The sequence below is a fragment of the Dichomitus squalens genome (genome assembly GCF_000275845.1).
Source record: "Dichomitus squalens LYAD-421 SS1 unplaced genomic scaffold DICSQscaffold_34, whole genome shotgun sequence".
NCBI lineage: Eukaryota > Fungi > Basidiomycota > Agaricomycetes > Polyporales > Polyporaceae > Dichomitus > Dichomitus squalens.
Genome location: NW_006766916.1, coordinates 242,877 through 254,331, shown reverse-complemented (window position 1 = coordinate 254,331; position 11,455 = coordinate 242,877). Strand labels below are relative to the sequence as shown.

The following is an 11,455-nucleotide window of genomic DNA, read 5'->3' as shown; positions in this document are numbered from 1 at the left end:
ACTACCGACAGACGTCAGTGTGGTTCGTTACCGTTCATAGCACGATCCGTCATGACTCTCATCCAGACCACGAATTGCTATGAGATCCAAACGCACCAGTCGAACTTCCTCGGTGCCATACCCGTGCAGGATCGGGTTACATTCCAGGACTATAGTCTTGAGACACCGGCCCCGGATAGTGCCGACGCAGAGAGGGCAGCTCGGCGCCGGGGAGTGAAACGAAGGCGTGCACAAGCTGGCATAGACCTACCCGATCCCGAGCTCCTTCGAGTGCATGCTGCTCTAGCGATTCTGCTCCACTCAAGTGGTGCTGCGGGCATATTCGATACGATGATCCGCTGGCGTTCTGACCGAAACCATCACGGCGTGCCGGAGGCGAGTGGGCGTGCCTTCTGGGAGTCTGTTGTAATATACGAAGGTCCGGAAATTTGCCTATCCGCCGAGTTACAGAACGCGGCGGAGGCGATTGGTCGTTTGTCGACGTCGACTGAACCGGAATAAATGACGTTACCTTTTGTTCCGACCTCAACTGAGTTCTGCGATCGTTGTTGGCATCTGGCATTTCTCAAACGAAAGCTGACATGCGGCCTGTCTTCATCGAGCTCACGGGGCATCCCAATATGAGGCTCCAGTGGCTTTCTGAAGCGGTTGCACCCGTAGCCGTGGTCATCGGTGGTCAATCGGAGGACTAATCTCACCGACGAAGTCCGTGCTCGAAGCCGACGTATACGCCTATGCCGCGCGTTATTGGACGTCGTTCTCGTGTGTCAGTAGCATAGCGTGTTTGTTCCCTTCGTCATGCCATGAAGGCGGTCTTGCCACGATCGCATGCGCTGGCTTCACGTCGAGGCAATCTATCCATATGATGAGATTGAGGGTTGGCACGATATACTCATGGGATGTGAGCCGCCGTTAAACAGTACCATGATACGGAACGCCCCAATCGCTGGTGCAGGAAGAGATGCGCTAATAGGTTAATGCATCCCTGAGTAGTGAAGGGATCGCTCTAATCAACCCTCCACGGACCCAACATATTGGCAACGGGCGTCGACGGTTCCTGCGTCTCACGATGAAGCTACTGGGGGAAATTGTGCTCTCGCAGTGTGCCCGAGGTTTGAAGAAAACATCGACCTATGATTGTCCACGTAATGCGTGGACAGTCTGCCGACATACGAGGCTCTCCGGGAGCAATCTGGGTCGAAAGACTCTTATCTTGCCGCCCCTCAGAGCCAATCGGTGTCCCCACTGGTGAAATCTATATCCACAGAACTCATTCGCTCCGTTCAGAGACATGCGAGAAGATGACGTCCCCTGCACAGTCTCAGAGGTCGGAGTCCAGCCCCTTCTCATTGTTGACAGGCGTTGCGAATAACGTCTTCCAGAGGAGCTCCCCGAAGTGACTTCCCGCCTCTGAGCCTTGCATGTATATGTAGCACGCACCACCCTGGTTGTGCCACAAGATGTACCAGCGCGCACAATTGTCATCACAGAAGTCTTTCTTTCCTGATATGAATGATGGCCCCGTCTATATGTGCTGTTAGCACTAACGTGTCTGAATATGGCGTCTTGAGAGACTTTGAACCAGAAGTGGAACGAAGTAGTCCGAGTCGGGTTTGACGATGGAAGGTCAAGTTCAAGGGATAAGTTCGCCCATGGCAGGCGCGTCGGTCACAATGGTGACGGGAGAGCACGTGGGCGTTCCGGGAGCCTGGGAAGGGCGTTGATCCGGTCTGGGTCTGACTCTTGTCTGGGCGACTGTCGCCGCTGTGCTTCCTGTCCTCGCCGCTGTCGACGACGACGAGCTCCCCCTTCTTCGCGACTGCATCGCCAATACCATTCTCTCTCTCTTTCCTTTTCGTCTGTCCCTCATTGCACTTGTATCCCTCCAGACATCTAGCGGCGAAAGCGCGCCCAGTGGCACAGCGTCCACGACGTCCTGAAACCCAGGGGTGATTGGGGGGGACAGCGACAGATTCCCAGGTAAGCTCCTCATTGCCCATTCTTTAGAAACATGATCGTCTTCTTTGACGATTCTGGCGACTGCTCTCGGGTCTCAGCGTGAGCACCTTCCACCGTCGTGCCACTCCTGGGGAAGTCTGGACACGTGCAGCAAACGAGGATATGTGAATCTTGCGTGCTCTGGTGAGGTTTGCGACCCCCGCCGCGCGTACTCATCTCTGTCTTGAGGATCGCGCCGGAGACAAAGACAACAAGTTTGTAACAACAGCGCTCGATACAGCCTCCCTGGGGGAGCTCTTTTGGTGTCGCATCTACATCACCTCGCAGCGCTGGTCTTACGGCACCGAGCGCACCAACTTCGTCTTTGAGGTCCAATCTCGAAGGAACACGCATTTCCGCCTGGAGCTCGGCCAGCGGGCACGCAAGACCAGCGTGCATGACCGCAGCTCCAACCGTGCCGCAGCAGCATCCCACAACGATGTCTTGGAGCACGCATGTCCGGTTGCGTCGTGCACGGTCTCATCGCGGTCCGCTGGTCGCGCTCTTGGCGAATTGCGGATCGGTCGAAGGCTCGGTCGCACCCAGATGCGATCACTTCGCCCATCGGGCCCTTGCGCCTATCTATCAAATTCGGCGGCTGCACCACCGCAGGGGCGAGGCGCAAGATACACATCATGCAGCTTTCTAATTTGGCTCATACGTGGGGGGCGTGCGTCTCGCCTGAGAGGCAGGCGAACAGACGAACAGACGAGTTGGGTGCCTTTTCCGGTCGATGCAGCTGCGACCCAACCAAGATAGGCCGCAGCGTCGGATGGCGAACCGCTCTGACTGCATCCATCTCGTCCAGCCTGGATGATAGATGCTCGAGCGGTGGCCGTCGGTCAGGCAATGCCCCGAATTCGTTCGGGCCTCGCGCTGGTGCAAGCATTTTTCAACGGCACGAGCTTGCATCCATGCATCCTGCTGTACCTGCTGAAAGAGGTCACGATCTGGAGGCAGTCGTCGACGTATCTCCTGACAGACGTGTATTCGTCGGCTTTGGCGAGGGCCCCAAGTCTGCTGACGTTCACGCCGTCTTCTAGCAAAAAGAGCTTGCTTCGGCCCGCCGTCCCTTCGGGACGCTCCACAAATACTTCTGAGTTCGGCTGCACGTCAATCACGGTACGGGCTGGGTCATGCGCTGAGCACATCTTCATGACGAAGTGAACACCGATGCGCTCCGAGTGGGGCCAACATACTCGGAGGTGCCCTTGCTCTCGAGCTGTAGAGCGGCATTTGACCTCTGCGTTGGTCGTACTCCCATATCTCTTGGAGCGGGAAGTGCAATCAGACATCAGGCCAAGGCCCCCCGCCTTCATATTCATCAGTGGAACGGCGCAACATGAGTGGGTTGAATTTTGCTGGGCGCATAGACTGTGGTGTTGCTGCTCGGACCGCTGGCATCCGCTTCGGCATACACATCCTCCTGAGTTGACTGGCGGATTATAAACTGCTAGGTATAGCGGATATGCTGTAAGACCCTGTCGGTGCAGCAGTCGCATATTTGCCTCTCGTCTTCTTGTGGACAACACCTCCCATCTATTCTCTCGTTCCGTGCCGTCGTGTGCCCAAGGCGATATGTGCTAACATGCCTAACCAGCAGTCATGGACCGTGTCGTGATCGACGTCGACTCCCGGGACAACTCCCCGGTGCGCGACGGGCCCAGCAGGAACACGCGCGCGTCCACCGCCAAAGCGAAGGCAAAGGCGAAGGTGAACCCCAAGCCTCGCCCGAAGACCGTCAAGCGCGCGATTCCCCTCGGGGACGTCATCGAGCTCACGGACTCCGAGGACGACAACGCCCGCGCTGGACCGTCGCGCAGCCAGGCTGCGCGTCGTGCCGGGCCATCGCGGGCACCCTCGGTTCGTGCAGGGCGGTCGCAGGCTAAGAGGGACGGGCTCGTGGCCCCTATCCTGCACGAACCTCTACCCGCCCCAGCCCCGGCTCGGGTCCCTACGCCGCCTATCGTTCGGCTACCAGTCCCTTTTGCTTTGGAAAATCCGCTGTTCCTCCCGGACGCGTTCGATGACGAGATCGACTTTGGGTTCGGACAGCCGGCTATGCTAGAACCTCCTCGGGCTCCTCCGCTGGAGCCGGCTCCACTTCCGCCAGCTCCTGCCCCTCAGGCTCTCCGAAACAGTCCCCCACCTCAAGCTCCAGAGCCTATAGTCGTCCCAGAACAAGACGAAGAGCCCGCGTTCGACGTGTACGTTGCGCAGGTGCTCGAGATCATCCCTGACGCGCTGCCCGCGCACGTCTTCTCGCTGATCGAGCAGTACTACCCGAATCACAAGGACCGGGTCGTTGAGACTGTCTTGCATAACCTTTTCGAGAACCCGGACTACCCAAAGGCAGATGCCAAGGGAAAGGGTAAGCGGAAGAGGGAAGGGGAGGGGGAGCCGCAGGACCGTGCTGTGAAGCCGAAGGTCGACTACGGCGACAAGACGCGGAGGAGGGAAGGAGGTCAGCACTATGTCGCTCTCGCTCTCGTAAGTCGCGTCTCCCGTCCGACACGATACAAGCTCGTGATTGATTTGTGGGGGCAACCACCGCAGGAAGCACTCGACAGCGAGTTCGTCTATATACCCTCCGCACACATCCGCGCCGTCTTCAACGCGCACAGTATGCTCTACGCCCCGACGTATCTCGAGCTGCTAGCGCAGCAGCGCCGCGTGCCACTCCCATATAAACCGATGATGCGCCCGCGGAACAAGGGCAAGGGTAAACGCGTGCAGAAACACGACGACGAGCTGGATCTGGAGATGCAGTGGGTGAGGGAGAGGCTGGAAGAGGAGGAGGCTCGGCGCGTCGCCGAGGCGGAAGAGGAGGCGAGGTTGAAGGAGGAGGGTGGGATCGAGTGCGGGTGCTGTTTTTGCGAGTATCCTTTCGTGAGTGGTCTTTGCGCGGTAGTCTCCGTATATCGTTCTCATAGGGCTGCTTCCCATGCTGTCTCGCGGTGTAATGGACGTTTAGGACAAAATGATTCAATGTCCGGAGGCACACCTGTTCTGCACATCGTGCATGTTGACGTACGCGGAGACGAAACTCGGCGAGCACGACGCGCGGATTGTCTGCATGGACCAGTCCGGGTGCAAGCTCGCGTTCCCAGAGTCCGAGCTCCGTCGGTTTCTCACCCCAAAGCTCCTCGAGCTCTACGAGCGTGTCAAGCAACGGAAGGAGATCGAGGCCGCCGGCCTGGAGGGGCTCGAGGAGTGCCCGTTTTGCGAGTACAAGGTCGTGATTGAGAACGACGAGGAACGGCTCTTCCGGTGCGAGAACGAGGGCTGCGGAGCCGTGACGTGCAGGAAGTGCAAGAAGCTGGTGCGTGTCCTGCCCCATCTGCCATCGGCTAGCCACTCGACATCCTCCTGCCCTACTTTCTTCTCACATCTGATTGGGTATGGACTACCGTGCCTCGTGTCTACTGCTCCTCCCATTCTTTCTCCCTTTCGCTGTCACGCGTGGGTGTGGGCGCGCGTTTCGTGGCGCGGGCTTCCTGATCTCGGGGTGTACGCGATCCTTGTTCCTTGTTTGAGCCGTAGGCCGCCTTCTCTCCCTGTTGTTCGGGCGTCCCCGCCTCATGTCCACATACGCGATGCCCGACGTCCTACGGGCCAGTTCTTGATCTTTGTTATGTTATTCTGTGAACGGAAGTCTGTCATCGATGCTGACGGTATCTTTCTCCGCTTGCCATCGGGCGACAGGACCATCTGCCCAAAAGTTGCAAAGGTGGGTCGTGGTGGTTTGGACTTTTGGCATCGGGCGGTGCGTTTCGCTAACGGGACTTGTCCGTCTACCGGGGATTGTGCCTTTCCAGAAGCCGAAGATGACAAGAAGCTTGACGCACGACACGCGATCGAGGAAGCCATGAGTGCGTGTGCTCCACCCATCTCCGTGCACCCAATTTCTTGTGGCTGAAAGCTGTGTTCGGCTCCACCCTTAGCTCACGCGCTAATGCGTAACTGCCCCAAGTGCCAGAAAGGTGCGTGTCTGTCGCAGTCAGGTAAAGTGTCTTTCACGGAAACGAACTGTGTATCTGTGGTTGCCCCTCGCCATGCGGCGCGTGTTCAGCGTTCATCAAGGAAATGGGGGTACGTGCGGCGGCGTTGCACTTCGCGTCGGAAACTAATAGCCATCTATGGCATTTTTGGCAGTGCAATAAGATGACTTGCCCAAACTGTGGCACCTTGTCATGCTACATCTGCCGCAAAATCATACAAGGTTATGATCACTTCAACCAGGCGAGTCCTAGCCAAATCAAGTCATGTCGAGCGCTACAGTGACACGGAAATGAAAACCTCCAGCAACCTCCATATTCGCAGAAAGCTAACCCGAACAAGTGCGCCCTCTGGGACGCCTCAGGGGTGGAAGGACGCCATAGCGACGAGGTGCGTCCGTTTAGCCGTTGTATCGCGTTTGGCATAGAGACTGACGGTTACGATTTGCGAAGGTGGCTGCTGCTGCCAAGAGAGCGCTCGAGGAATACAGACGTGCGCATCCCGAAATCGACGAAAAAGATCTTCATGTCGAATTACCACCTCCACCTCCACCTCCGGCTCCCGGACCTGCCCGTGTCGGCGCTCCAGCGCATCCTCATTTGCCTCCGCATCCTCAGGGAGTAGCACAAGCCCACGTTCACCAGGGATTTGCAGGTGTTCAGATGCGAGTCGCTCGTGCTCATGCGGCTGCCCAGGCGGCCATAGAGCTTGTGCAACAGCAACAACAGCAGCAGCAGCGACTCCAGCAGGCGTTCCTTCCCAGGCTGGTTCAGGCAGCAGGGCCTGTATTCAACTTCCAGCTGCACATCAACCACAATCAACCTCAAGCGGGTCCGGCGCATCCTCAACCCGGCCCTGTTCTCGCCCCTGCTCTACCCCCACTTCCGGTCGCAGCCCCTATTCGTGCGCGTGCGCGAAGACCCGCCCGCGCTCGTGCACGAAGATAATTAAACAAGTGCCTTGCATCAGGTCCAGTCGTGCGGCTGCTTCGTTCGGTGGTGACAATCGTGGCTATGCCTTGCGTTCATCGCGTCTCCTTCTTTGACTACACTTCATTCCATGCCTCAGCCATGACGCTGCGCCACCTTGTCTGACTTTCCGCGCCGTATTCTATCATCTCCAATATTCTCCTGTTTCATCTAGGCCGATGCGATTCTGGTTTCCCACCTCGGTATGTTGACATGATATCACGCCGCTCTCGGCGAGCGAAACTCATGTAATACTCAATATCGTCGTTCACGGCGGCACAAGATGTGCCGGTTGACGTCGTGTATTACCTCGTCTGTCAGTACTGCGGCGTCCACGGCGGTGCTGTGCCATGACTGCTCGATGCAGACTGTTCGGCCCACCTGGCGTGCAATTCGCATAATTTGGGTGTCGTGCTATATCCGTGGGGCGCAGCCAAGATGAAAACCGAGCGATGCTAAGTCTCACGAACAGGCCGCAGTGCTCCGAAGACCAATGAGCAGACCCCGCCAAATACCTTGGACGCGTTTGATTTGACCGAGAGTCCAACGCATGTCGTGATTGGCTACTGAGTGGTGTCTCGGGTGCTTTTGCGGTCTGTGTTTCGCAAGACGCGTAGCGACAACGCTTCCTTCTTGGCGTAGAAGAGCCATTGTCAAGGCGCAGTTAACTAACCTCCGCCTCTTGTTTCGAGAACAGGAGCCCAGTCTGCTCGTCCGCAGTAAAGAAGGGCTTGGTGTCAACATATTGCTTAATGCTCAGGCGAAGCCATCGAGATAGGTCCAAAGGAGCTGGCGACGTAAGGCAAGCGGCGCACCGCCACTCCCAACATGGTAATGATCGCGGAGGATCTGCCTGTGCTTATTTGTTTCACCTCGGCCTGCCCAGCCAAGCCTTCGTCCACGGCCTCGTCCACAACAGACACCATCCTGCCAACATCCCACGCCTGCATGCACACCTAAGATGAGTGTGCCATGGCCATAGATTCGTCACGACGGCCATGAACCCATCGCTGCGGGCTATGGTCGACGGGAGACGCAAATGATGACTGCCACGTTCAAAAGAAGTTCTTGGGGCGTAGCGGGCTCCACCAGGTAATAGCACCTTGGCCAAAACGTTTCGTCCGAGGCTTTCACAGCTAACAGCTCTTCCTTGGCTCGAGCCCATCATTGGCCCGTCTAGCTCTTGGCACGAGACCGCACCGCCGCTTGCCTTCGCCTTTCGACCCCGCGAGCTCAACCATTGTCGCGTATGGCCTAGCCGACTGCCTGCGTGGCTTCGTTTAGTGAAGTTTATATACTTAGGACGAACGAGAAGCAGCCTGCCCGTCGAGCACGCTGAGCGTCTCTGCCCCTGCCTGGTGCTCGTCGTATCGTGTTCTTTCTCCACCCTCCCTCGTCCAGCCCTGCCGCGGCACGGTCTGCGTCCCCGTCTTTACACGGTCATTTTGTTTTTGTTCCGTATAATTGGGTGTCGGTCCTGCCTGCTCTCTCCCCCTCCTGTTGACTGTTCAGCGCACTACCATCTGTCCTGCTTTTGGCTCGATTACTATGAACTTCTACCAAAGTCATGATGTCGTGCTTCCCACTCGGGCCGGCCAACCACTCTCACCTATAGCTGAGGAGCAACCACCCAAGGTCAGTTCCTTGGCGCGTCGTATCCATGGCTGGAGCTGGCAAGCGGTAAGTTGTCCCATACGGTCTGTCCTCCACCTGATCTGACAGCGCTGTAGTTTCCCATTGGTATGGGTACCGGAGCGGTGTACGTCACTTTGTCCGGGCTGAAGGAGCACTCGAGCACCTTGACCCATGTCGAGACGGTCTTCTACTTCTTGAATATGGCTCTCTTCCTCCTGAACATCACGACTCTGGCAATCCAGCTTGCTTGTGAGTGGCTCTCCGCGCATTACATGGGGTGCCTCTGTTGACCCTTGCGGCGTAGTGTATCCCAGGCAGGCACTCCGTCTCATCAAAGACCCCGTGAAGGGCATCTTCGTGCCTCTCGTAGTGCTTTCGTTCGCCACTATCCTCATTGGAACCGTCAAATACGCCGTTCCGACCGGCCATGTGCATCCGGATTTCATCTACGCCCTCTTCTGGTATTTCGCACTTCATCGACGAAGGAACACGCGATACTATCTCACCTCTGGTTTTATAGGGTCTACGTGGCGTTTGCCTGCATCGTCTGTTTTCCGATGCTGATGATATGGTTCAACAAGCCGCACGACCTTACCACTTTCACTCCTGCCTGGGCATTCCTGGTATGTGCTGCTTATCACCTCGTAGTACGGCAGCGACTAAGTGGCCACGCCGTGCCCTCGTACGGTACTAGGTTTTCCCAATGGTAAGGCGCAATCGCTCCGTGTGGAACCGGACTGCGTACTGAATAGCAGGACGAATAGATGCTTGTCGGTGTGGTCGCATTCAATGTGCTAGATGTCATACCATCGAACGACCAGCGCGCCATCGGCGTCCTCCTCACAGGATACGTCTTTCAAGGTTCGTTGGCTCACCACTCGAAGTCCTCGGAGCGCATAGCTAAGCGGTACTCTTATTCAGGCCTCGGGTTCTTCATGACCTTCTTCTACCTCTGCATCTATATTATCCGGTGAGTTACTTGCCCCGGAGCGCGCTGCCCATAGAGAGAAGCCTGTTCTGATGACGTCTGCGAATTACAAATAGGATCATGACCGTGAGTGATTTAGTTGCTGCGTCCGATCAGTTCCGTAACACGGCTCGCTCCCGCTCTAGACGGGGTTCCTGGACGGACACCAAGCAAACGGTGCTTTTGTGGCTGTTGGGCCCCCGGGCTTCACCGCACTTGCGCTCATCAAGCTCGGTGCGAAGGCAATGGAGATGTACGTCTTCAGTCCGCATATCACCATATTTGGCGAGTGCTAAGAATTGCCGATACCGGCCTTTGCGCGTACGCTTGACGCCCGCTGTAGTTTGCCGTTGCATGGTCTCGTGAGTGCGAGTGCTGGCGAGATCTGGTACTCGGCGTCCGTTATGTCAGGCCTCATGCTCTTCGGGCTTGCCGTGTTTCTGTTCCTCTTCGGTCTCTTGCCTTACTGGTTCAAGCTCCACAAGCACCTTCATGAGATCTTAGGATGTGAGTGACACGATCTCATTGCGCGCTCCCTGGGAATGTCGTATGTTGATCATATACATCCTATGTAGGCTGGGCGCTGACGTTCCCTAATGGTGCGAGCATGCCCGTGATTCTATCCCAATCTATCTCCTAACCGACGCTGTCATGCAGTCGGCTGGATCTCCACTATCCGCGTCCTCGGGGACATCTTCGAGCTGCGGGGCTTCCACACCTGGCACCTCGTCATGACCATCCTCATGTGCGCGGTCTGGCTGATTCTCTTCTTCCTCACCGCATGGGCCTTCGTCAAGGGCAAGATCTTCATGGCGAAGCCAGAGGAAGTCATCCAGGACTCGGTCGATCGCAAGATGAGCTCGCAGACGGCTTCGGACCGGGGTTCCTCCGGAAGCGGTTACCACAAAGAAGCTCATGGACGCGTTTAATTTCCGGTCGTTCCTACGCTCTCGGACGTGCCTTGGCCTCTCCTTCTCCTTCACTCCTTCTAGTCCCGCGTGTGCGGATAGAGCTGAGCTTCGGCGGGGGAGTGGGCGCACCGTGTCCCTGGGCGTGCTCGCAGCTGATTGATTGAGCAGGCCCGCGGTGTGCCTTCCCCGCGGCACTGGCTGTGCGCAATTTTTCAAGGTTCATGATTTGGCTTGATGACGATTCGTACAGGACTGTGCGTAGACGACACGGACGCTCGGACGATTGTCTACCGTAGATAGAGTTCGGTCAGCAGCCTCGCATACGCAATAGAGCACCCACCCATCACAATTCCTTAGACCATGGACATACTACTTTCTCTATAGACTTGCACACATCGCTTTACATCGGACACGTCTTGCTCGTATATTACCTTTCTGGACATTTTGCGTTCATCGTATAGTCGTAGGCACACCACCTCCGTGAAGTGAATACGCGTTTGCACATCGCCATGTTGGTCGTATGTCACCGCAGCGAAGATTTCGCGAGGCGTAGCGCGATTTCTGTCCACATCCTATGCGTGAGGGGCGCGGCGCCGACTCGCGTGGAGAAGCGCGTCAGGGCGACCGTAAGCAGGAGGTTGGGATTGTCCGCGAATCCTGGAGCTGTGGTCATCGCCAGTGGTCCTCGCACCGGCACAGCTTGATCGACACAAAAAATCAATTGGACGTCAGAGCGCCCGCTTCCCGGGCACTTGTACCTGCCTATTCCGGACCCGAATTCGTTGGGCTGGACTACCGCTGGCGAAAATTGCCGGTGAGGCGCAGCTCGTTAGCTCCCGACATCCTCGTGCTCGCCCGTCCGGAGCGACGCAGATATTGCACCTTACGGCGAGAAGCGCATGGCAGAAGTGGCAGGTCGGGTACGCGGACGCCGCACCTGCGCGCTGCGTTCGATTCGCCGAGCCCTGCTATGACGG

At 57.1% G+C, this 11,455-nt stretch overlaps 3 protein-coding genes across 3 annotated transcripts; 2 read left to right on the top strand and 1 right to left on the bottom strand.

Moving 5' to 3' along the window:
- Positions 1–1,321: 1,321 nt before the first annotated feature.
- Positions 1,322–3,323, bottom strand: DICSQDRAFT_128625 (uncharacterized protein; the record flags this gene model as incomplete). Its single annotated transcript, XM_007368327.1, has 6 exons — positions 1,322–1,416; positions 1,441–1,525; positions 1,692–1,936; positions 2,172–2,441; positions 2,705–2,787; positions 2,929–3,323. 6 exons carry the CDS (start codon positions 3,321–3,323, stop codon positions 1,322–1,324), a joined length of 1,173 nt encoding a protein of 390 aa, XP_007368389.1.
- A 736-nt stretch (positions 3,324–4,059) lies between these two features.
- On the top strand, positions 4,060–6,944 carry DICSQDRAFT_66131 (uncharacterized protein; the record flags this gene model as incomplete). Its single annotated transcript, XM_007368326.1, has 10 exons — positions 4,060–4,488; positions 4,555–4,887; positions 4,973–5,320; positions 5,704–5,728; positions 5,817–5,870; positions 5,943–5,981; positions 6,071–6,090; positions 6,154–6,265; positions 6,326–6,387; positions 6,450–6,944. 10 exons carry the CDS (start codon positions 4,060–4,062, stop codon positions 6,942–6,944), a joined length of 1,917 nt encoding a protein of 638 aa, XP_007368388.1.
- Positions 6,945–8,339: 1,395 nt separating this feature from the next.
- On the top strand, positions 8,340–10,979 carry DICSQDRAFT_90038 (uncharacterized protein). The gene is made up of 12 exons (XM_007368325.1): positions 8,340–8,645; positions 8,696–8,849; positions 8,905–9,061; positions 9,121–9,223; positions 9,295–9,306; positions 9,365–9,461; positions 9,522–9,570; positions 9,645–9,654; positions 9,714–9,820; positions 9,911–10,074; positions 10,143–10,166; positions 10,225–10,979. The coding sequence occupies exons 1-12, from the start codon at positions 8,514–8,516 to the stop codon at positions 10,494–10,496; spliced, it is 1,281 nt and encodes a 426-aa protein (XP_007368387.1). The 5' UTR covers positions 8,340–8,513; the 3' UTR covers positions 10,497–10,979.
- The last annotated feature ends 476 nt before the right edge of the window (positions 10,980–11,455 follow it).

Bases quoted from the DNA above. Each gene is read 5' to 3' on its own strand.
- DICSQDRAFT_90038 (XM_007368325.1), top strand. From the start codon at position 8,514: ATGAACTTCTACCAAAGTCATGATGTCGTGCTTCCCACTCGGGCCGGC. The intron at 8,646-8,695 runs GTAAGTTGTCCC...ACAGCGCTGTAG, and splicing joins ATGGCTGGAGCTGGCAAGCG to TTTCCCATTGGTATGGGTAC. The intron at 10,075-10,142 runs GTGAGTGACACG...CATCCTATGTAG, and splicing joins CCTTCATGAGATCTTAGGAT to GCTGGGCGCTGACGTTCCCT.